Source organism: Lutjanus erythropterus, chromosome 10 (assembly GCF_056507025.1).
Source record: "Lutjanus erythropterus isolate fLutEry1 chromosome 10, fLutEry1.hap2, whole genome shotgun sequence".
Classification (NCBI taxonomy): Eukaryota; Metazoa; Chordata; class Actinopteri; order Lutjaniformes; family Lutjanidae; genus Lutjanus; species Lutjanus erythropterus.
Genome location: NC_139326.1, coordinates 19,370,037 through 19,396,627, shown reverse-complemented (window position 1 = coordinate 19,396,627; position 26,591 = coordinate 19,370,037). Strand labels below are relative to the sequence as shown.

The 26,591-nt window shown below is 38.2% G+C and overlaps 1 protein-coding gene across 3 annotated transcripts in view; it reads right to left on the bottom strand.

Moving 5' to 3' along the window:
- Positions 1-26,591, bottom strand: part of kcnip3a (Kv channel interacting protein 3a, calsenilin) — a 57,387-nt gene that overhangs the window by 1,302 nt on the left and 29,494 nt on the right. The window contains exons 1-6 of one of the 3 annotated variants that reach the window (XM_084728534.1): positions 17,825-19,337; positions 5,414-5,538; positions 5,233-5,302; positions 3,624-3,802; positions 3,260-3,364; positions 3,048-3,110 (exon numbers count right to left, since the gene is read on the bottom strand). In XM_084728534.1, coding sequence (XP_084584660.1) covers positions 3,048-3,110; positions 3,260-3,364; positions 3,624-3,802; positions 5,233-5,302; positions 5,414-5,538; positions 17,825-17,930 — 648 coding nt within the window. In that variant the 5' untranslated portion in view covers positions 17,931-19,337. Of the gene's footprint in view, positions 1-3,047; positions 3,111-3,259; positions 3,365-3,623; positions 3,803-5,232; positions 5,303-5,413; positions 6,112-17,824; positions 19,338-26,591 lie in introns of those variants that run through there. The other 2 variants (XM_084728533.1, XM_084728532.1) reach the window with 2 other exon arrangements.

Genomic DNA, 26,591 nt, shown 5'->3' with positions numbered 1-26,591 from the left:
AATTCAACATTGTATGTTGGTGGTCATTGTTGCTTTTGACACACATGTTTAGATACACATATTTTTCACTTACTTGCATGTACTTTAAAGTTAAATGTTTTTGCATATTTTCTTCAGTGTTGTCCTTAGTTTTAGCTTTGTATGTGCAACTTAAAACTTCTTGTATATTCTTTGTACGTATTGGGTTCACATACTCGACCAATAAAGCTGATTGTGACTCTGGATATAAATCTTCTCTTACGTCCTGTTGTTTGTTTACTGCCGTCTAGCTGTCCAAAAAAGATAAGATAAAGAAAAAGAAAATAGGAGGCCCAGCTGTTTTTGGCTGCTAAGAGATGATTCTGAAGCCAAGTTGTTGTTTTAGATAAGATATGACCAACAATTTCAGCCTCTTCAAAACATCCTCTTGTTTTGCTGTTTTGTAGTTTTAAGCATGGGCTGGAAGAGTGCAGGAGTTTGAGATAATGAAGCACTCGGTTTCCCTTACCGGTCAGATAAATATTATGGTTAATCATGTGCTGTGTCCCTGCAAGTGTGTGTTGTTGTGGTTTAGTGATGTATTGTGTAATGTTTTTTTTAAACTTAATTTATGATAAAAGTGAAACTGTAAAAAAAAATCAAGTCTTGTTGAAGCACTTTGTTCTTTACTTTGGAATATTTTAATTTGAAGCTGTGCTCTAAAATTGTGTCCTTTGCACAAAATTCATGTAATTTGTGAATATATGACAGGCTGTAAAAATCTATAATTTTAAGGGATGCAAGCTCACCCTTATTATTATTCTTATTTAGAAATTCACTGGTTTTACTATTAAAGTTTTATCAGTTCTCTTTAAAGAGGAGTAATGTTAGAACAGCTGCAGAATTGCAGCAGATTTATTGCCCAATGTTTGAGTTTGGAGTCAATGAAATGCGCCGCTCTTCTCAAAACTGAACATTCACTCATGATCTACTAACCCCATGTGAGTCACAGTTCCACTGATGTTTACGGGACAACCAAACACGACATGAGTCAGCCACCGTTTCACGTCAGCCCTCACACTTGAAGTCAGGAAATAAGTCTCCCAACAGCTTGGACATCATAATCCAGTTTTGAGGCAAAAACAATTACAACAAGGGGCCAAGCAGTCAAGTCAAATATGCACTTCATTATGTGATCTGTTTTCCTCACTGACAATGTTTTTTTTCCAACACAAGTTGAATTGTGCTCACACCCACCCATTAGGAGATAAAGCCATCCGCAGTAGCCGATAAATATCAATTAGACTTTATAGCTCTTGGAGCTGCAGAAACATGTTTTTGTTTTTCAGCTACAGACTGGGAGAGAGCACACAAACATGTCATTCAGTGGAGCTTTGACTGACTACCAGAAGGGTCAACAAAAGTGATGCAGATTCACAAAGGTCAGGTCTGGTTTACTGACTTATACAAGCTTAAAGAAGTTTATTAAAGCAAATAAATCATGTCTTCTTGACTGAAAATGTAATTTGATATTGTGAATCTATAAAACACATTTGCGTATTTATCACGGTTCATTTTCTTGCAGGTGAGTAGATCAGATATCTGGTGGTCTACACACCACTAGTTGTGAGTAATAATAATGAGTAATGAGTAAGAGTAACAGTCAATAATACAGCAGTAATATGGGTTAGTATAAAGTTGTATAAAGTCTATTTAGTGGTATAATTACACAAAATCTGTGTAAATAGTTATCATCTGACACATTAGGCCTCAGTATTCAATATGTTGAATGTTTGAGACTCAGTTTCTGTACCTCTACATTCATTTTTGGGGATCCCTTCTCCTATAAATGGGTGTCTCCCACCTTAACCACTTCCTTTTTGCTGTTGTACTGCATGGGAGAAGTAAGTGACACTGTGATTGTAGTAATTTCTGTGTTTTAGTGCTGTTAAACTATGTTTCTAAGTTTACTTGATAGCTTAAACTTATTGTATAACATGCTAACATATTCACATATCATTTAATTCGCATAGGGGCTCAAGTTATATGGTCACGATTGACAGAGGATTTTGTTATTTACTTCTTTGCTGTTAAGACATGTTTTCTGTGTTTTAATGTACTGTATTGAACATGGGACTACATGGAAGAGGGGGCTCGAATTATATGGTAACAACTGACAGAGGATTTTGTTATTTACCTCTTTGCTGTCAGAAATAAATAGAGACCGCCTCCAAAAATATCCACACTCTGGGCCTCTTCATCACAACACAATACAGACAATGCTAGATTTCACCGGTTACATAAATATTTCAGACCAGCACAGATCTCCTGACCATCCCTCTTTTTGCGGGATAGATGTATGACAAGTCTGTATGCATTTGTTTCATATTAAACAAACATTTGCTTTCTAGAAATGTCTAATATTTAGCCTATGTCAATGCTGGCCGTAAATGTTGTTATTCATATAAATTATGTACCTCAAATATCACTGTCAAATCTGTGGTTATTAGTACAGTTGTTAGTAGTTTCACTGTAGTTCCACAGGTTAACATGTAAGCACCTTATTCTTTGCCCAAAATGTCATACAGCCTTGGCACTTGATGACGTAATGCCAGTCTGGCATTTCAGTTTGGGCCATGACGAATGAAAAAAAAAGAGAGATTCATAAAATAAAATAGCAGTTGGTAGTTAGAGGAAGAAGTATCATAGCCTTATTACTCTGACAATAATACAAGTCTATGTGTGTGTAGAATAATTGCATGAATGTGTAATGCTAAGAAAGGAAATGAGGCTTAATCTTGTTTGAAAATGACAGTAATAATGTGACTGAGAGGTGGCAGGAAATACAGAAAAAGAAAAAAGTAAAGTTGGTTTAAAGCATACAGTTATAAGAAGAAGGAGGGTGTGGATATGATTCAGGAGGGAGATGAGAAAGTTGTGAATCCCAAAAGTGTGAGTAAATGTGGCTAAATGTGCCTGATTAACCAGTGACATCATGTTGCTACTGGTTGTTACTTGTCCAGTTGTGCAGTAACTGAGATTTGTCAGTGATAGTGTGTAATCTGTTTGTGCGTGGGTGAAAAAGTCACCTTCTGACAGGTCTCAATGAACTCTTCAATGGTCACTACACCATCTCGGTTTTTGTCCATTTTCTGTAAGAAATAATTAACAAAACAGAGAGAAAGGACACATTAGTGAACAGTTTTTGGATGTTTTGTCATGTTCCTTTGAGTAGAAATGAAAAAGAGGCCATGTAGCACAGTGTGCTTTTGTGTTTTTTAAATTTGTGTGCGTTCAGAACCTGGAAGAACTTGTCCACGTGTTCATAGGGTGCTTCATCTCGCACACAGGGGTAAGTGTACCTCCCCATCATGTCATAGATCGACTTCATAATCGCCAGCATCTCCTGAAGAGAATAGGACAGAAGCAAAGTTATTGTGGTAAGCAGTTATAAAGCTCTATGTGACACTGTATATGAATGAAACTGACATTTTTGAATTAAGTGTCAAATAGTTTGGCTTCTGTTACACATTACCCTTCTCCCTGTGCTTCTTCTTTTTAAAAATGGTAAAACAGTATTGTGGGAATCATATAAAATATATTTGCCTGGGTTCTCTAATTTTTCATTAACAAAAAGGTGCATATGATACATAACCCACACATACCTCTTTGGTGATGTAACCATCCTTATTAATGTCATAGAGGTTAAAGGCCCAGTTGAGCTTCTCAGTGACTGAGCCTCGGAGCAACACTGACAGGCCGATGACAAAGTCCTCAAAACGGATTGAACCATTTCTGTCGATGTCAAATGCATTGAACAGGAAGTGAGCGTAGGTGGTTGCGTCTGTGAACAAAAGGAGTCAGAGTCATAGTTTTAATGTGCTGTGTTTTGCACCCAAAACAGCAAAAGAAAGAAAATTAAGGGTTAACCTTATGCTGGACTTAAAAAAATGCCTTGACATGTAACAATTGCATGTCTAAAAACTAATGCAGCAATCCAAATACTGAGTTGGAACCATAAACTGTACATTAAATAGGTTGAAATCCTATTTAATTTACAGTCTATGGTTGAAGCGAGTTTTTTTCCCCCTGGCCCCTCCTCCTCAGACCCAAGGAAGCTTAGGCAGGCTGTAGGAGCTCCACAGGAGCACAAGACAAATTCAACATTGCAAACTGACAATATCAAGCCAGGATGAGTCCTAAATTGTACATTGTAAGCTGATCATCTGTTTTGAACTGTCAGTTGTCTGTCAATGTACTGCCTGCCTTATTCAGACTCTATTAACATTTTGCTCAATTTAACTGTGACTTCTGCTTCTTCAGAAAAATAACAAATGGTTTCTTATAAACAGACACCGACTCATTCTGCAAACATTCAATATTACTTTGAACTCTAATTAAATTTAGGTATAAATATTTGTGCTTAACACTAAACTTGCAGTGTTGAGAGGAGAAAGTCAGCTGGATGTAGTGTGGGTGTCATTTTCCTGGAATATTTGCTGGTTGCAGCGAGACACACACCTCTCCAAAATCACCTGAACTCCTTCTTGAATGCTAAGCGAGCATGTTTCATGTAGACACTGTATTTTCTAGACCAGAGATTCCCAAAGTGTGGGTTCTGGCCTCCTGTTGGGCCGTGAAGGTACTGCAGGTATGCCACAAGAGGTCAATAAAAATAAAGTTTTTAGTTTAGTTTGAAATGTAAAACTGTAGTACTTGTAAATAAATTTACATTTAAAAAACACAATTAGAACTAACAAATCAAAACATGTACATGTAGGATTTAAGTTGCATTGCTTGAGGAGTTGCCTCTTGAGTTTGTTATATAGGTTTATTGTTTATGGAACTTTTTTATATTCCTGTTTGTTTTTTAAAAATTGTATTGTTTTATTATTTACATGTTCAAAATAATGAATTTGTTCACCCTTTCATTCATTTACCTGACCTATTCATTGATTAACATAGAATAAACTTTATTGTCCTTGAGGGGAAACTTGTCTTTGGTGATGGAGCCGTGGCTTCACATAAAAAACATCACAGAGAAACATTCAACACAATGTTTTTGTATACTTCTTCTGCCACTTTCTGACATATTTTCTGACAATTGACTATTTTGATGTGTTAACTGCTTTTAATAGTTAATCTCACAAGAAAATGTTGAAATAAAATCCAAATCTGGGACACAGAAGAATTAAAGACCCTTCCCATCTAATAATTTTCATACAGTCCCAAATAAGCAAGGACAAGAGAGGAGAGATTGTTTTAACGTCTAACCTCCTTGGGGAAAGAACTGAGAATAGATGGTCTTGAATGTCTCTTCATCAACCATCCCACTGGGACACTCCTGTTCAAGAGAGGAAGACAAAAAATGGATATATATTAGAATAATTCAAGTCTATATAAAGCATAGTAATCGAGTTAGAGCAATGAAGAACGTCTCAGCAGCCAGACGTACGTTCTTGAAGCCTCGATAGAGAGACTGAAGCTCCTTCCTGGTGAACTTGGTCTGAGCCTGCAGCTGGTCCAGCCCCTCCGGCTGGTGACGCACCGTCGACAGCTCCAAGTCACTGTCACTGCTGTCTGTGGGATAAAGAGACAGACAGAGAGAGACAGGGATGGATAGACAGATAGGAAGAGAGAGAGAGGAAAGACAAAGATAGAAAAGTGACATAGAGAGAGGGAGAGATGAAGAGAAAAAGAGGGAGGATGGGGCAGACATTTGAGTGTGTGGATGCAGGAGGTCAACATTCAGGGAGGGGTGCATCTAATCTTTGAAGTATGCTTTCTCCTTATTGTACGTCCCTCCCTATTTTATTTACTTTTCGTATGTGTGTTTTATTTATTTTGCTTTCTTCTCTGACTCTTCCTGAGAGTTTGGGTGGATGGGGGGAGGAGGAGATTTAATTTCTGTGTTTTAACACATCAAAAAAGGGAAAAACAATTGATTGCCCCTAAAGCTTGGTATCTATCTGAACCTCTGTCATATTTCTCCTTTCCCGTTTCCTGTACTTAGCTAAGTGAACGGCTCATCTATGTTAAAAAGAAAACCACATTTTGAAAATGGTTAAAATATGTTGATGGAAAAAAAAAGCAACATACATTGTATATATAGTCACATTTTAAGTGAGCTAATATGAACAAAAGGCTACCTAACAGCTAGCTAACAATTGGCGTAGATTTGCTTGTTAGTTAGTAGTTTGCTAACACTTTTGCTAATATTAGCTAATTTAAAATATGCCTGTGTATCCAGTATGTTGCTCTTATAGGTTGCCCAAAGCCATTTTTTAAACACCTCTTCCAAATCTGTTTTTCTTTTCAACACTGATGTCTATGTGCAAGAAACAAAAAGGAGAAGCTTGATCAATGTTCCACCAAGTACCAAGTTTTAGGTAGGACTTAGAAAGAGTCCATTTTGCAACACAGGTTTGTAGTTTGTTTTTGACTTTTGTATAATACCTGATTCCAATTTAAAAATATATGGGAAACATTCAGGGAGGGGTGGGATCACACATTCAACAGGGAGGCATTTGTTATAGAGCAGGTGGGGAAAACGTGCGAGTTTCAGAGAAAGATTTACCAAGAAAAAGCAAAAGGCAGGCGAACGAGGGCATTTAAAAAAAAAGAACAGGGGGTACTTTCTTTATGGCGGAAATCCGGAAATGTTACCGAACAAGTATTGTTTTGATCTGCTTTAAGAAAAAAAAAAAAGCCACTGCAGAAAATCTGAATTTGAGAAATTCAATCAAAATCACTTTTCACTTACAGAACAAATCACTTGTTGCAGCATTTTTTGGTCATACACACTAAGAGAAAGCACTGCACGACTGGGAAAAAGAAAAACATTTAAAAAAAAGGGAGTGAGGTTTTCTAAAAGTTATTTGGGTTTGTACCGTTACCATACTCACCATCTTTGGACAGAGAGAACAGAGGAGGAGGAAGAGGAGGAGGAGGAGGAGGAGAAGGAGAAGGGGTGTTGGTACCAAGATGGAGTGAAAGAGAGTAAATGGAGAACAGTGAGAGAGTGATAGTAAGAGGAAGAAAAAAAAACAAAACAAAGAAAACAAGTCAAGTCAGTTCGGACACTGAGAGGTTTACACGGTTGGAGCTGGGAATGGTTCAGAAGTTAAATATTCTGGTAAAATATCCTGCAGAGCAGTGAAACATGAGATACTGTGAAACATAAACCAGAAACCACAGTGGAGGCAGGTGATCCACTCTTATGTAACACTGGATTGTTTCTTTAAGACAGTTCAGTCCTGCACACAGTGAGAAGGAGACGGCAGGATGTGACCCCTGACCTCCTTCACACAATGAATACTCTCACTGACAAAAACCTAAAGCACAGGTTCAGACATTACAGGTTCATCTCAAATGCAATAAGTAAATGATGACTGAACAGTATGTTGCCCTTGAGAATAAAAGTTAATTGTTAACACTGTTGAAACAGTAGTAGAGTTTACAGTGGGACAAATCCAGTAAGTTGCCCATGATTTAAGGACATTTTCCTGAGTTTCAATTTGTATTTTTACACATAACACAGCTTCTTAATGCAACATTCATGCCATATTGCAGTAATAACCAGTTTCCAACCTCTGATTTGCACTATTCTCTATCTCAGCTGGCCAAATAGACATATATTTTTTTCCACATATCTACACAAGTGAAAGGGGCATAAAGTATAGTCTATGTGTTTTTCTAATCAGTATTTTTTAAAAATGTTTTTCATGTTTTATATTTTTATTCATATTTCATACTTGATCTTTTCTATCTGTACTTTTTGAGTTGCTGTAAAGTGTGAATTTCCACATTGTGGGATCAATAAATCTTATCTTATCTTATCTTATCTTATCTTATCTTATCTTATCTCAGCAACTTCCAAATTGTAATTACAAGTTGGAAAAGATATATTGGACTTGATCAAACAAATATGGATGTCTCACATAGCCAGAGACCATAGTTTGATGTAATCAAAGCCAAATCTAATGAATATGGTGTTTAATTGTCAATGCACAGTATTTTAATCCTCACACGACCAACTGTGTAATCATGCAACTGACTTTATGACGCGAACACTTGCTGTCATTAACATGAAATCTTTCCCATCCCTACCATCCATCCTGTGACGTGAATTACTATGAACTCTGGGATTACATGGTTTTATTTTCTAAAGACTTTTGTAAACACAGCTAGAATCCAAGCTAGAGCCATTTGTCTTTTTGTTTTCTTTTTGCACTTCATTTAAAAATGCATCTGAGCCACAGTGTATAGTATAGGAAACGGACTACATAGAGTATATTAAAACAGTAAGACTCATTTATCAAATTTGAGTAGTTAAAGACCATGAGAGAAGTCTTACTGGTTATGAGGTGCTTATAAAGAGAAAAGACGGGTAAAAAAAATAACAAAAGAAATCAGGTCACACCACTGAAGCCTAACTTGAAAAATCTTAGCTTGTAAAGTTATAGGATATCCAATTAAGAGAAATTAATTATGAAAACAGGAAGGCACTCTAGCACCACAAGTTAGCATAACTTCCAAAAATTAAAAATGTCTGCTTACATGGAGAAATATGTGTTGCAGAGTTATCACTAATAGTACTCACAGAGTTTAGAATGAGAGGGAAATTAAAATCTTGAAGATATAAATCATTATTAAACAGCATTTATCAAGTTTCAGTATCAAGCTTTGTTAGTTGGCCACTACATAAGAGTCACATCTGGCTGCTACTGGGTATAAATATTTAATAACAAGTAATCTCTATGATTTAATTCAGTAACATATAAAACTGTGCAACACCTGTGCAACTGACTCCCAGTGCTGTAAAAACTCACTAGAGTACCAATTCACACGCAGCTGAAAATAGTCCCCAACAAATGCACTCTACACTTTTACTAAAGACCACAGCTTTCAAATATGTATTTTTGACAACATTTACATCTACAAAGGTGTATGTACTAATTGAATCCCAGATAAAAAAAATGAATGTCTTAAATATTTACATCTTTTAGACTTGTCTCATGTTTGTAAGCATGTCACAGTTACTTCAGTTCCTCTCACTGTTTACATCTATTCAGACTTGAGTCAAACAACATTCACGTAAGCGGATAAAAGTAATCAATGTCATTCCAGCCTCCTCGCTCCACGCCATCCTCCTCCTTCTCCCAGGTTGTCTCACCGGTCTCAGTGATGTCGATGAGGCCCAGCAGGTGCATCAGTTTGAGGAACATGATCACCAGACAGACGATACCAACTGTCTGCAGTCCCTCGGTCTCCCACCTCACACTCATCTTCCCTTCGTCTTCTATCTTTTCCTCCACGATCTTTTTGTTTGTTTTCCCCTATTACTACATAATTAAACTTTCTATATACCTGTCCTTCAATCCATCAGTCTCTTTCGGCCTCACTCTCTCCGCACTTCTTCTTCTCTATCTCCTCCTGCCGTCTCAGAAACGGTGTCACTCACTCATCACTCTTATTCTGTCACAATTTTTTCCCCACAGTTTCTGTTACTCTATTTAGCTCTCTCCGTCTGCCTTTTTTAATTGACTGATTTTTTTCCCCCCGCGTCCTCTCTCCTCCTGCTCTAATGGATCTTTCCGGATATTCTCCACAACTCTTAGCCTGATGGTCCAACTCCGTTTTTCAAGGCCAAGTGAATCAGATTATTGCTATGAAAATATCTCTAACGAGAGAGAAAGAGAGAAAAAAAATCCCCAGAAAAAAAAAAAAAAAAATCTGGACCACCACATTAATCCATGGGAAATCCAATCAGATACTCTCGCATCATGCATGCAAGTTTTTTCTGGCACAAGCATGCAGCTTGTTTGGGATTCCTCCGATGTTGGTGATAAAACTTTCATCAAACAGAAACAACAATATCCAACATTTATGCAGAGGTTTATCCACTGACTGACTCATGCTCTGTAACTTCCTCGTCTCTTTCTCCCCTCCAGCTCACATCTTATTGTCTGCTAATTAAGGTCTGCCTTCAAGGAATCAGAGAGGGTGGTGACAAAGGTCAACAGGTGTCCTGAATCCCATTTTCCCACTCAGCTCTGTGATCCACTTTCTAATTGTTTCCCTGTCTCTCCTGGGGTCCATAACACAGATTTAATACTATGTCACACACTCATAATCATGCAATGAAGGGAAACAGTGAACAAACGCTCCCTCCAGTGGACACAAATGAAACAACAGGAACAGACAGTTATATTATGAACAGGTAACTTCATACTAAAGGTAGAAAGTTCTTCTTTTTCTCTCTATTCATAATTAAAACAGTTTTCTCATTGCATATATCCTATGGGAGTCAGAACTGAACTCTCATTCAATGTGAAATATTTACCATGTGACAATCTGCTTCTCTGTCCTTCCCTACAGTCACATTCCCACTTCCCCAAACCTGTTCATGGCCTGTCAATCAGATGCCTTCTGACTCTTTCTCCAGACATTCCCTCCTGCCCTGCAGTTATCTGACCCACTCTCTTACCTGTTTCAACTTCCCCTTATGCAGACCTGCAGTGTCTGCTCATTCCCTGCCAGATAGTCCATCTGCAAAGTTTGCTGGTGTGCCTTTTATTATTGCTTTTGAGCTTCTGTAACCTGGACCTTTGCAGCCTTCCCTTCTCAATAACAAGGGTGTTTCCAGACTAACTGGGGTGGTACAAGTGGGGCAATGACTTACACAGTGGTGGCATTAAATATGTGTGCGTGCACACCCATACACACACCGGCGTATATTTATATGCACATGTGCACATGTGTTGGATGAGTTTCTCTTATAGTCCAACCAATCACAACACAACAGATTCACACCATGCAAATGTGATTTAAAGCTTCCAGACTTTAAGTTCTCAAAAATAAACTGTACCTCCATTCTACCTCTAACCTCAGCATTACACCTTGAAAAAACTTTTTTTTATGACTATGACTATTCATCCATTTGCTGTGTCTGTGTGTAGCATAAGAGGAAGAGAGAGGGGAAAAAAAAAAAAACATATTCATAAATAACTGTCAAACAGCTGGTTCAAATTAAGGTCCAGCCTCTTACTGGACAAACAGCCAATCAAAGTTGAGAATAATGGGGTGGTCCCAAAAACGCCCCTGTACAATAAATCACTGTAATCATTCTGTCTGCCTCGACTGTCCTTCACCTGCTGCCACTTTCTCACCCCCCCGTCACATACCCAATCTTAAACTGTACAAAAGGGGTAGATTGATAAACTATAGATAAATAGATGAGTAGGTTTAGATCTTTACTAAAATGACCAGCGTTCTTTTACTTACTTTGGTTTGTTTGATTGCTGTTCTTTTATGGCATCTTTAAGGAGTGTATTTATTCCATGTATTTTTAACTGAAAACATGCAGAAAAGGTGAATTTTTCAAGTCCTGAACAAGTCGTAATGCACTCTTCACCAAATGTAATTCCATTTTAACAAAAGTTCCTCCTGCAACTTCAAAGGTCAAATTAAGTTGGAATTGTAAATTTCAACCTGCAACCGCTGAATTGTTCAGACAAAGTGGATACGGGTATTTAATTGTCAACTTGCTGAAAATGAATAGTGCTAATGTTAGTTGATTCAGGTAATAAATAGAAATGAATTGATTTGTGACAAACTTTTTGAATACAAAACGTTTTAATTTTTGGAACTGGGGGAAGGTTTCAAGTATTGTCAAGTCAGAAAGCTCAAGTCCGGGTTAAGTCATGAGTAATCAATGTTAAGTCAAGCTGAAGGTCTTTTTTAATTTTGTCAAATCAAGTCTGAAGTCAGCAAGACTGACCAGTCCAGTCCAAGTCATGTGCCTCGTGTCCAAACCACAGGTATTAAGCCCCAACAAACTCCACCAATAAGGAAGGGTGGTCTGGATGTGACCTGAGAGGAAAAACCCAGAGCAAAAATAGTCTTATAATCCCTCGCTGCTGCTCCTTAAGCTCATTACTGCCATTACATATTAATAACTGGCCTCATCTTAACAACTCATTTTCATCTGGATTTTGGACAGTATGAGGACACAAATATTGTTGTAAGAAAATCAATATTAAACATTACAAAAGGGAGGAAGGAAAAAAAATAGGATTTTGAAAATTCCCTTTACTTACAATCACTCAACACTGTGGCTATTTTGGATTAAGGATATACTAACTTTTATATGTTCATAAAAATATATTATTTCTCTGATTTAATAGGTGTTAGATTTTATGCCATTACCTTGTAACACAGGGTGGAAATAGCAAAGGATCTTGTCTGTATCTTAATTAAAGTATTTCTATTTAGTTTAGTAACTTTGGTTTTGCAGTTTGAGAAAATTAATAGAAGGTTGGCTGTTTCTATTATTCTGAACGGACAAATGTAATCTTTTATACATATTATTAGTTATCTGTTGAATGATCTTTGAGACAAACATAGAGACATAAACTACTCATTTCCTCTTCATCACTTTACAGTAAATTGATGTTACTCACTGCTAAAATATCCTGCATGAGAGTCAAATGTGGAGTAAAAATACCAGATATTGGTATCAGAGAACCTCAGAATAGGGCTTGTATACATCTCTCAAGACAAAGCTACCTTGGGCATCAGATGTCATCCCAAAATAGGACCAAGTTGGACTGAACCCAAAATCGACATCAGAGCAGAGAGGATGGGACTGAAACAACAAAGGCCAGTGGATTTGTTTTAGATAAGATCATTTTACTGGATTTTAAACACACACACATGGACATGTGGACAAACACAAGTTCACACACACACACACACACACACACACACACACACACACACACGCACGCACACATGTCAGTGTGGGCATTTTAGTGAAGCATCATAAAAGGATCTTTTCTTGAGTGCTGATGATATAAATAATGCAGCAAATAATCTAGCAGACCTTATTGGTCTGCTGATTGATAAAGGATGTCTAATGTACTGCTAATTCATTTTTCCTATCTGTCAATTTTAACTCCCTACATTATAGTATACTGTAGAATGTTGTTTCAAAGCCCACTCCACAATTCTGTATGCCATTTTAATTCTTTCTTGCCACATTTTGTAAAAATAAAAATACCACAATCAGACTTGTGTAACTGCAGATAGAGCTAAAACAATGAGTCAATTATTAATTTAACATTAACTTACTAGTTTATTGTCTGGCAACAAAATGGCAACTAAGAAATTCTTTCCCTTCCTTTCTTTTCAGTTGCTTTACTTCTTGCTTTTGTGTGTTTTGTCAGATGTGCATTACGTAACAGGTAAGACTTGGATAATAGGTTCAAAGTATAATGGAGCACACACACTAAAGAAACAAAGTTTTAAATGGTGACTAAAGTTTTGATGTTAGATACGTGTTTATCAGAGTAAGTTACATCACATGTTACTTAAAAAGAAGTCAACATTGACTTTTGATTTCACACAGGACACAAATCCAGGTCTCCTGGCTAAAAGTCCTGTGTTTGTTTGACCCCAGCTCTTCCATACTGGACTTTCTTGCTTTTCATACTACATCACCTGACTTTGACAGCACATGAAAACATAACAATAGAGGGGCACCTCCAGAAACAACGCTAGTGCTACGACATCGACATAGTTTAAAGCAAGCTGCTGCGTTTGACACTTTAGGCTGGTTTTCCACCAATGTAATAGTCTGTGCCACCCTGATTAGTTTCACCTGTCCCTCATTATTCTTTGTAGTGTATTTAGTGTGTGTGTTTTCCTAATTTCTTTGCTGTTTGTCTTTTTATCTTTGTACATCATGTTAGCTCCCCGGGGGTTTTTGGACTCTGCCTTGTTTTAATGCCTGATTTTTGGACTTTTGAGTTTTGCCTACTCCTTGATGGATTTGTTTGTCTGTTTGGACTGCTTTATGTGGTTTTGACCCTTGCCTTCTTTGCCACACCTTAAGCCTTTTGTGCATTGACTGTTTCAATAAATCTTTGAACTGCACCTGCTCTGCCTATGTAGTCTGCATTTAGGTCCAGTCTCCTGTTTCCTTGTTACCCTGCTTGCACAATTGTGACAGTCTGAATATGTTATCTTGGCTATTTTCACTATTTTCAAAATGTTTTATAGCCCAAATGATTTATTAAGACACATCTGGACACAACTGGATAGACCTGCAACCAATCAGATTGATGAAACTTGACTTTCAACCAATCAGAGCAACAAAACGTGTGACATAGGGGTGTTTAGTCCATTTCTAAGAAGTACACAAAATGATGGGTGCCTGGGTACAATCTTTCTCATATTACAGTTAAACGATGCACTAAAATATGTTTCTAAAAAAACATTTTAGGTGAGAAATAAGCAATGCACTAATATAAATGTGGGATTGTTTTCAATACAGCATTGTAGAAAGGCTCAACACATCGGTTTCAGGAATATCACACATCAACATTACAATAACAATAAAGCACAAATGAATGAATATGCACAAGTTACCACAGACATAAAATTATTTAATAGCTAAAAATAACCAATGCTGTAACAGAATCTTGATCTGCATTTGATCAGTACTGCCTAGTTTGACAGTTTGATCTGGGTTTTGAGATCCTGAGGTGTTGCACTGAGCTGACCTGCTGACTGGATGCAATGGGATAGACCAACAACCAATCATGTGACATGTGACTTTTCAAATCTGAATGGGTGACGCTCCTCTGTCAATCTTTACCCTAAATAAACAGTTATGATTGGCCCTAGTGGATCCAAGGATGGCAGGATTCTGTCTGAATGGAAGAGGAGGGGGGTAGACATATCTGCCAGAGAAAACATGAGCTCTGCAGATTCATCTGGTTCCCAGGCTACTTTCTTATGTCATTGACCTTCTTAGTTTCCAGAAGTATTTCTGGACATGACCTCCTTGTCCCCAGTGTTTGCTACAGCCTCAAGCTACAAATGAATCACTCACAAAAATCACAAAATTACACACTGAAGGTTAAGCTCAAAAAACAGAAAATTACAATGTCAAATGCCAGGATGCAAGTTTACAGAGTAGCAAACTCATGAATGACTGAATCAGCACTACAGTGAGAGTCTCGATAACAACTGTGATCATCACAAAGCTGATATTTATAGCAGGGCTGCATTTGGAGTCTATTTCTATCCAAGGCCAATCGACAAAGAGTAACGACTCCTCGACTTCCTGAAAAAGTACAACAGCCTGATGATGAGCTACTTCTCACCCATTTTCCTACAAGAAGACAGGTGAACATTTGGAGAGAGACAAACGATTCATTCAGTGTAAAATAAATATGTTTAGGTGGATGAAACGACACTTGGACAGATGTGACAATGACACTGCAGTTGGTAAATTAGTCCCACTGAGGAGGAGGTGGAGTAATGAAGTGGCAGGCATCAGGATGAAGACACATGTTGAGAATTTCGGAGGCTACTGAGGGATGGCCAGTGTCCTTCAGGGTCCTGGAGGAGTACTACAGACTCCATATTTAGGCTGCCTCAGAGAAAGCCTGTTCAATACTGCATGTATAATTGATGTGAAGTAATGCTAGACCGGGGTGTAGGCCCTGCCACAGAGGGGAGGAGGAGGAGGAGGTGGAAGGAGGGGGCACTATTGGAGGAATTGAAGATCGGAGAGATTGAGAGGAGTGATAAATTATGAAAGGACATTACTGGTGTTTTTGTTGAATTTATTACTTATGATGCCGAGCCATATGAGAAGCACTAATGTGCCGACTGGAGCCTTCCTGCTGTAATTGTCTTGGCACACTGACTGCAGGGCACTCTGACTGGCTGGACTTCAGCCCAACAGTCTAATCAAAGGGAGCTGCATCATTCAAAGAGCAGTGTCTGATGGCTCTTTTACTGTCCCAAATGTACAGACTACAGGCAAATCAAGATTTTATGGTATATCTCTTTGTAGGCAAAATAAAACATCCAATTAACCTTTTCCCACTCTGGTGCCATACATACATTTACTGTAGACCAGAACTTTCAAAATACTTAAAAAGCACAATAATATACAGCACTGTAGCTTTATGCCTTTTTTGTACCTTTTGTTTAATTCATGAGTATTTCCATTTTATTTTATATGTTAGTTTTTACTTTATTAAATAGCGCTGATGGGGAATGAGGGGACAGAGCGAGGCGAGATGACAAAGACAAAGATCCCTCACTAGGGACATTGAGATTACATGGCTCAGCTTCATAAACCCACTCACTCAACCTCTATTTATTTTATTTTAGTTTTTCATTTATTTATAGAGCAACAATCTACAATGCTCAGTATCACTGTAAATGTGCCAGTGTCAGACCAAAGGCCAATTTTCAAATGTTATCCCTTGGCTGGTTGTTAAATTAGCTATTAAAACATTAAAACTGTGATGCCGCATCTCTGTTTTATTCATTACTCTTAACTTATGTCTTTATTTTATGACTCACTTTTGCCTTTTATTGTGAAGCACTTGACTGTGACTTATGAACTAGACAATGCAATATAAATAAAACATAAAAAATAAAAAATAAATATTTTACTTACTCTAGTTTAGGAGGTAATGTGTTCAGAAGGCAACTATTATCAGAAAAAATATGCTTAAATACCAGTGCAGCAGAATGGCTCCTGTTATAATAGGCAATTTGTCATATAATATTTATGTGTTATTGGGTTGTTATTATCACTGACACATTAACATCTGAAAAATATGTTAAGTTGTAGTTGTATTTGGTGAAGTTGTAGCACATTGTAGCTACTTAATAAGCCGCTGGGTAGTTAAATATCTAACAATGCAGTCATATTTTAATTAAAATATAGGATGATGCTGTAGGCCTACATGGAAAAACAAGGTGGCTAATAATTTATTATCAGTTGGGAATACATTTGGAAAAATGTATATTCAACAAAATTAAACTCAGGTATTATTATACATCATTTAAACTTAAGTGTGGCACATGGATGAAACTAAAACCGATAATTAGTAAGAAGTGTAAAAATGAAGCAGGTATTTTAATGTTGAAATAGTCTTTCGGTCCTCCTTATTGGAAACAAGTGATCAAAATGGTTGCATAAACCACTGCCGCTGTGTTTAATAGGTGGTGGGAACGGGGTATCTCCAATCAAGAATTTGGACTTGCATCAGCAGGTTTTAAAAGTTAAAAAAACATCAAAATGTCCACTTTTCATGACCTAAGAAAAACAGCTCTGTGAAAATATTGTTCCTCAGATAATCCAATGCATTTTTCAGTGATTTATTTATCTTAACAAATAGAAGAATTTTCCCTTAGAGGAACACTTAATCTTTCAGTTTATCACCAAATTTGGAAATATAGCAACATCAGCGTAGGATTTAACATTAGAATTTAGTAGATAAAACTTTAAGCAGTAAACAGTATATAAACATTTAATAAATGGTTTATATATTATTATGATTTATTTCTAAGCACATATAAGTGTTTATGGTTGTATTTGTCAACTCATCCTGTGGAGGATGTGTTATTATTGCTGTATATCAGATATGCCTGCTATAGGTATTTATTTGATTCTTTTATTTTATTGTAATTATTGATGTTGTAATCATCATACACTGTATGTCCTTTTAGTCGCATTGTATTGCTGTAATGGAGCTTAGTGCTCAGTCAAATTTCCCTGAATAAACAATGGTGGATGATGAAAAAAACATATAGTAAAACTTTCAGAACATAAAATATGTCTTCATTTGAGATGTTAAATTATCCTTATATCTTATACTAAATCATACAGTGCTATAAACCATCTATTAAATGTTTAAAATGTGCTTATACAGTAAAATTAAACTGGGGGGGGGGTGTTAAAGTAAAGTGTTACTCAATGAAGTGGGTTAGGGTTAGGGTTAGGGTTAGGGTTAGGGTCAGGCCAATATGGGGGCCTCAGGTGGGCCCTTACCTTCAAATGAGGACATGGGCTCCAAGATGCCAAACTGCTTGAGAACTGCCATGAAAAGGATGATGACCACGCCGATGGCAAACAGCTCCATGCCCTGGATCCCCATGACTTCAGGATGGTGGGAGCCAACTCAGGGCCAAGCCTGCACAACAAGGCCTGGCCCCAGGGACACAAACGAAAGGAAACACTGGCTGGCCCGAGTTAAGCGGCCCGACAAGTCAACAACAAGTGTTTTCAACAGATGTAATCAGGAATCAGTCTGGATGGTGGGTGACAGCATGGGTTTGTTTCCAGGCCCAGGAGACGGCATGAGAGCCAGGCCAGCGAGCTGGACGAAGGCTGCTCTAATGTCAACACTGATGCTGAAGTGGAAAATATGTGGAAGCCGACATATATGGAAAACCTCCCTCTCTAGACCCATGAGGGAAAATGGGGGTTGTGTCACGAGTCATTTATTACAGTGCATTAAACGAGACGTTTAGAGTCACTTTCCAGACTTTTTCTCCTGCACGCACTCTCAGGAGCTCAGGCTGGCAGAGACACAAGTTACTGATTGCCCTCTTAATCCAAACAGCTATTATCAGTCCTCACGTCATAGTTTATGCTCATGAATCACATTTTGGTTATGAAAACATCTTTTGGGAAAAGCAAAGAATTCGGTGCAGCCTCTGTGTCCATTTTCATGATTTTGCTCCCGTTAGGTGGGAGAAAGTCCAGGTGAAGAAAAGAACATGAAATACAAATGTCTTCTCATCTTCCACGCCATAAAACGGCAAAACAACATAAGCAATTACAAATAAATTACCCCATTATATGCAGTGGTCACAGAGCCATTTTCTGAAACCTCAGCTGTGGAACAAAAACATACTGTAAATACTCTTCGTCTGCAAGCCAAGGACAATCTGACGTTCTAGTTTTCTTAGTTGGCATCGGCTCACAATATTCAGGATTAGATCATCTTTTAAAATAGACCAGCAGAATTTCATGCAAAGTGAAAACTGGGTAGAACAAGGCTCCACTGTGCAAATAATCAAAAACATTGATCAGCCATTTACTTATGGAATTTTAAATCACGCAAAAAAACCCCACTTTTTCTGCTTTCTCCTGCCGTATTTCTCTGTATTTTAGTCAATAATCCTTTTTGCCAAAAACTTAATTTAAATTTAGGTTCTGCGTTGCTTTCCCGTCTGATTCAGTCCACTTCACTGTCTGTCCAAATCCAGCTCCAGATATGGAAGAGTATGGCTCTGGAGAGAACACACTTAGAGCAGCAGCAGCGTCCAGGGAGGGAAATCCTAAGAAACTGAGAGGAGCTGTGGGGAACGAAACCTCCTCCTCCGCACATACTTTTCCATCACTCCCCTCTTTCTCTCTGTGCAGCTTCCTGAATTTATCTGTTGATGCTTCTAGTTGCAACTTTTCCTCCCTCGACTCACTTAGCCAGCACTCACTCCGGCTGAAGTGCCCTGTCCACTCCAAACCTTCCACCCATCCTGTCTTTCTTGAGGTCTCTCCTTACTCCACTGCACTCCTCCTTTTTCTCCGTCTGTCCATCTGATTCGCTTTGTGCCCCGGAGCTTGCCTCCTCCTCCTCTCTCCATCCCCTCTGTCATTCCATAACTTTGGCCAACCACAGACTTTCTCTCCCCCTCTGCTCAACTCCCTCTTTTGCTTTCCTGCTCCAAAACGTCCCTCCTTTCTCCGCTACATCCACCTCTTCAGGGGCGGGTTTAGACATTCTTTGAATGGCGGGTCCAGAGTGTGGCACAGTTTAAAAGACGGGGATACATTTGGAAAATGAGTAAAAATGTCTTTAAACTCAAATCTAAACACTGGTTTTTGGTCAAAATTGACTGTGAGTAAATTAATGCCAAATAAACAACTTTAAATATTCTAATATGAAAAAATATCATGTAATATCTGCTATTTGCAACTCCAGATATCTTACAGCATAGATAGATCATAAGACAATAAGCCATTGGACATAGAAATGAAACTCCAGACTGTGCTTGATTTGTGTTTTTGTGGTCTCTTTGTAGTTGTCTCATCTCTTTGTAATCAGTGTGCTTTTCTTTCTGTCTCTTTGTGGTCATTTTGCATCTCTCTGAGATTGTTTTACCTCTTTTTATGATCATTTTGCTTCAATTTCTGGTTGCTTTGGGTATCTTGAGAATTGTTTTGCATCTCTACATAGTTGTTTTGCATCTCTTTGTGGGTGCATGTCTTTGTGGTTGTTTTGCATCTTTTTGTGGCTGTGTCAATCAGTAGTCATTTTGCGTCTCTTTGTGATCGTTTCATGTCTCCTCATGGTTCCATCTCTTTGTGATTGTGTCACTTCTCTTTATGGTTGTTCTCATGTCTTTTTGGTCATTTCTTGCTTTGCATCCTGTTTTAGTCAGTTTGTGTCTCATTTTGGGGCCCCTGTCTGTAATCCATCCATGATACTAACAAACCAAGTACCTATCATCCTCTGACTCTTGTCGGGGAGCACCTGGGGTGGTCAAACAGATGCCTGGATTGGGTTTGTGCTGACATCCCTCTGGCCCTGCTCCTGTCTACATCATGCTTAGCTGCTACAGTTTGTAGATGAGGACTGAAGTCAAACTACCCAAATACTTGTAATGTAGGCGCACACACACATACACACAAACTGGCATACACAAACACAGATCAAATATCAGGGACACCCCACCTCTCAACGCTTATCCTCAGACCTTTTACTTTGATCTATTTTTCCTTTTCTCTGTGAACTAAAGACAGTATTGGAGTGAGGAACTCTGAAAATTATAAATATATTAAAATCTTAATGATTCCTGGAACATGTGCAACAGTTTGCTCTGGATTACATGGAGAGTGTGTGTGCATGAGTGCGTACGATTGTGGTTGTGTGACTCTGTGTTTAGCAGGTCAAAAGAGGATAAATGATGACTCAACATTTGCTAATGCATCAAGATGAGATGGGGAATGGAGATATGCGTGTGTGTGTGTGTGTGTGTGTGTGTGTGTGTGTGTGTGTGTGTGTGTGTGTGTGTGTGTGTGCGCGCGCATGTGTGTGTATGTGTGTGTGTGTGTGAGAGAGAGAGAGCGAGAGAGAGTGTGTTAATGCATTGACTTGGTTTGAGATAGGAGACACAGATGGGAGGCCAGAGTGAGAGAGATCAATATCTTTGTGGTGAGGCCAGCGGTGGTGGAGCTTCCCCTCTCTGCTTCTTATATCTTACCAGAACAATCTGAATCAGCCATCAGTAACACAATCATAAATCTATTTCAGTCCCTACTGTTAGTATTCCTTAATAGGTGAAAGCTGCTGGATCACCCTGAAGGTCAAATTTACATTTCAGTTACCACTTTGCGGGGGAGAGTAGATCAGGTGACAGACGTTCACACACACATGCGCAGAACACCATGCATGTAGGTATCAGGGGATTATCTGACACTTCAGGGGGGGAATCTGTGTGTTTTTGGGTCTATTTATGTGCATTTTGCTCTCTTGTATATCAATGCTAGTGCAGTGAGTTTGTAGGGTCTATTGGGTGTGTGTGTGTGTGTGTGTGTGTGTGTGTGTTTGTTCTTCTGGGCAGGCCATTAGGACACTAACAGGTTTTTAAAAGGTAGGCTTGGCGGTGCCTGCTGACACAACAGTCAGCAAATAGGGAGAGAGGACCCAGACTGTTTCCTCTCAGTCAGACACATCAGCAAAATCACCTCAGTCTTCACCACAGGAATCGCAAAAATGACACGTGTAGTAAAATCATGAGAAATGACTCTTAAGACAACTGTCGCATATTGTCACACATATAAATGCAACTCAGTATTGTTCACTCATGAAACAAACACGTCCTCACACCTAAATGACAGAACAGGTCAGTTGCTAATGACTCCCAAAACAACATACAGAGGCAGCATTGGACCTTGAATGCGTTATGTACATAACTCACATGACCAGGGTTCAGAACCGAAATCCGGTAGCACCTGCTCTCATACTGCCAATGCCTACCGAACCATATCACAACACCCATTTCGGTCCCACATGCCTGAGCTGTCTGTTAAAATAGTTGTCTTCTGGTGTGGACGTTACAAACACATCATCAAACATGCCTTGTTAGTATGACAGTGGCTCTCACTCTACATGGCTCTAACAGCAGGTAGCCATCTGCCAGGTAGTAGCCAGTTAAGAGTTAATATGTTATTCAATTTCAAATTTAAATTTGCCTTCACAATGAAAAATAACTTCAAACAACTAAAAATCAACGCTTCCATGGACGCTTCTCACTGTTGTCACACCTAAAACCATGCCCATAGCTGTCAGTAGTCCTTCCTAGGGCGCTGAGTGGCTGTGCCGATACAGACACGAATAACTTGAAGAGTGGAAAGATGAATTCTTGTGTGATCTCTCAAATAAACTATATGAGTTTCAGGTCCACTGTGAGATTGCAGAAGTTAACTAGCAGGCTTTGGGAGTAATGGATTACATGTAACAGGATTACATAATATGGATACAAAAAAAGGTAACTGTAATTCATTACAGTTACAGATAAAAAAAAGACATGATCTGATTACGGATGAATTTTGTAAAAATGTGGATTATTTAGTAGAATTACAATTTTAAAATTCCTTTATGATATAGTACCATGTATATTGAGGTAATCACAAAATAACTAACTATAATAATAATAATCAAGTTAAATTACTTTAATATTGTGATACATGGATTATGTTACTGACTACATTTTTTAACAGGTAATAAGTAACTGTATCAGAATACATTTTTAATATAATCCTCTCAACCCTGATAAGTCCTTTATATACATTTGAACAGTTTAATCCATAATAATGCACCAATTCTTTATAAACCTATTATATGTTTTACATATAAAATCTTGCTAGTAAAACAGCTGTCAACATTTTTAATGTAGTGAAGTAAATTATATAAAAATTTAGAGTAAACATTGTACTGTACTTAGCCACAGTAAATCTACTAACACACAAAAGTCTGAAATGCAACAAGTGATTAAATTAAAGCTGCCACAAGTGATTCTGTAGAAAGACAGATGAGTGATGAATCTGACTCAACAATCAACTATCTTAATCACTTCTGACAGCTTTAATGGTTACAGCGAGTGGGAACAGTGATTCCCATCATTATTGAACACACAGACACTGAAAAAAAAAAAACAACTCACAGGGACTCTACACTATCCTCCACTACGGAATGAAGGATTTCATAGAGCTGAAAACAATATTTGACTACAAAGCTACATTGAAGAGAAGCAAGAGTGAGAAAATGAGAGACAAGAGTGATGGAGGGAATGAGCAGACCAAAGAGTGAAGGTGAGGTGAATCAGCGCCTACCTGAGCGGTGGTACCTGGCTGCACTGTGGCCGCAGTGAGACAGGCAGCTGGGCCGAGAGAGGCGCCTCCTGGCCTCCACAGAAAGAGCAGCCATCACAGCTCCCATAATGCAGCTGAACTACCACAACAACCAGGCTAACAAACTGCCCTTAAACACTCTGAATACCGCTGGAGAGCCTAGATTAGAGAGAAGTCTAACAAGACGAGATCCAAATTTTAAAAGAACTAGAGATGTGGATGCTCAGTCATGGAGATCAATGCTAACAAAGTGATTTAAATTGCTCAGCTCCTGAGTTTGAACACCGGCTCTCGAAATCACAGCCTGAGAGAACTCAAACCAGCAAAGCTTGGAAGTCTGAATCGACAAAGGCAACTGGTGCTGAGGAAAAGGTGACAGGTGAGAGAGTTTTTCTGTGTGTGTGTATGTGTGTGTGTGTGTTTGTGCACGTGCTTTTGTCAGAGGCCACATTTGGAAATCTGTTTGAGTTTGTGACACAGTGAGACAGAGAGATAAAAAAGAGGTGAGGGATCAAACAGCACTGCAGAGCTTCTGACCTTTCACATCACACACATCACACACCTCCACATTTCTTTTTTTTTCTGTCTGTCTCAGTCTCTTCCTCTCTTCTGATCGTTCTCCACATAGAAGCGTGACTATAACTCTTATACACTCCTATGCTGCAGATTCTCTGTTATAGTACAAATTCTACTGTTGTAAGCCTCCGTTATCTCACTGCAAACAATCACAAGTACAGCAGTTGTCTGCGATATGGATAAAATCCTCTATCACGCTATATATAATGTAACAGTATCAAAATTTATCTTACATTTTCTGGAAAATCTATCAAAGGAATCTGGTGGAGTTTTATTTTAAAGAGTAGATGATATGAAAAAGACACTTTTTCAGTGTTTGTGCAGACATCTGGGTACCTGGAGCGCTCACCAGCCCACAAACTATGACACAAGACAACAAAGTCAGTTTTTTTCTGTGTTAACGAGGTCGGAAAACATGGGATTCAACAAGCCATTCATATTTGGCTTCCATTCTTATGTCAGGCACAAGCTCATTAAAATTATACTACATGAGAACTACTTTTTGGTTTCACATCTGCAAAAAGGTTTCCAAGGATTAGTGCTGTCTTCAGCATTTATTAAAAGTGTGTTTAGCTCCCCTTGCCATTGTTGTGAAACTATAAGCATTACTCAGAAAGGTAAATGAAAATTCCAGTCAAGGTTATTATTCTTCATTGAAGAGAAATAATATATATTCACTGACAAGCAGTGAACAATATATTTTCAAGGCATGTCAAGTTATTTGTATAGATTCATACACTCATACAGAGGCCAAATACTGAGTCAAAGAGCTTCACAGTGTTCTTAATGAGAAAAACAAAGCTACGCCACATTCAACCAGGCCAGAAACATGATTTAAAAAGAATTGTATATGTTTAAAAATATCTTTCCTATGATTGCAGTCACTGAGTGATTTCCTGCTGTGTTTACAGTCCCATGTTGACTCAGTGCTGCAGTGTATGACAAATGGAAGATAATGGAGCTTTTCTTAATTTCCCACATATTCTGTTTGTAATTATCACTGGTAGGCAGATGTTCAGTTTTTAACGATCCACAACTTGCATTTACAGTAAATCCTGATGACATGAATGGAAAATTTATTCCTGGACTGGACACTTTAAGGAGACTCTGGACTTGTGTCTGAGTATTTCCTGGCACCATCAGCAAAACAACAAATCACATTTTTATTTTGGAATGTAAATGTGGAACTGCATATATATGTTAAGGTGCATCGACACTGCTTAAAATAGATTATTATCCAAATGAATTAATGCATTTAACGTATACCGTAGATCAATAATCTATCATCAAACAATAAAAGTAGCATAAAAGTTATAAAATATAATTAATGGGCATCATGCTCTACTATGTCACTTTCACAAGTCAAGGCGTGGGGACTGTATGTGTCCTGGTATTGGCTAATTGCTGTTGTAATTTTGAGTTTCATTGTTCTGCATAGTTTGTATCTTTTTCTATTTTGATTTATTTTAAATATACTGTTCATCTTGTTCTCTATTTATCAGTATTTCTTTCCTTGCACTGTTGTAACACCTGAATCTCTCCTCTGGGGGATCAATAAAGGATTATCTCATCTCCTTGTACCCCAGCAGCCATGTAATATTCCCTCTGCCCACAAGAGGATGCTGGACACCATACAACACGCAGCAGAGCAGAGGCAGCAGCTCCTCTCTCCTCTCTCTAACACAGTGAGAGAGGAGAGGGAAGACAATGAAACACGAGAAAACGGATCAGATTTTTGTGACTATTCCAAGATCGTATATAAGCTTACTCAGCTGCAAACCAATAGGTGGATGCTGTGTGGTTTGTAGCATCATCAGTTTCTATGTTTGACAAGGTAGTGACTGATCGGCAACAACTAATACATGGATAAAACAAGTAACAAGGAAATATAATATGAAAAAACTGCAGCATGAGCTTGCCCGTCATTCTCTGTACTGTAAATTTGCTATGTAATCACACACACAAGTGAAACTGCATGGTGAGTGCATGTATTTCTAAGGACTGGTTGCACCAACAAAGATACATTTTCAGTCTTGACTAAATCATGGTTTAACTTTAAATCATGTTGCACCAAACATTTAAACTAGCCCCCAAAATTAAGAAACAACAAATGTAAACATCTCTTTATTCTGTGATCCAGATGTGATCCAGTATTATATTCAAATTTACGCTTGAGGGGGTTTAACTTTTAAAACTGTTTCGAGATAATTGAGCAACTGCCAAGGAGTCTGTTTTTTCATTGTGCATTGTTCATTGTGTCTCCTTTGACCATAGTTGCTAGGTAGCAAACAATATAATGTTTTTGGTTAAAAGACTCCCTAAAAACCTGGTACATCACAAAACTTTATTAAAGAGTACCAAGATTATTTTTAATTGTGCAACAACTCTGCTTAATTATGAATTTTCTGGACTTACTCACTTTAAACACAGTCTTAATAAACTCTGATTAGAATCTTAGATAAGATAAGAGTCTGTTGGTGCAGCCCAGCCTCAGTGTTTGCATGTACATAGCCAGCCGATCAAACGGTGAGCCTCCAGGAGTCTGAACACACCGCAGATAGCTGATTATACCCTCCATGCCTGTTTAATGCTCGCCTCTTCCCTAACAACATGCACCAGGGACTGAAGATGAAAACTTTTCTTCACGTTGCACTTACTGTTGACATAAATTGCCTTCTCCAAACTCAGTAAACAACACCCCAGACATTTCAATTTTGCTGTATGGTTTCTACTCTAAAACTTTCTACAAGAGCTGCAGGAAATAAAACCTTGGTCATTAGAAGAAAGATGGCAGCTCTTTCAGGCAGACTTTTCCCTCTCC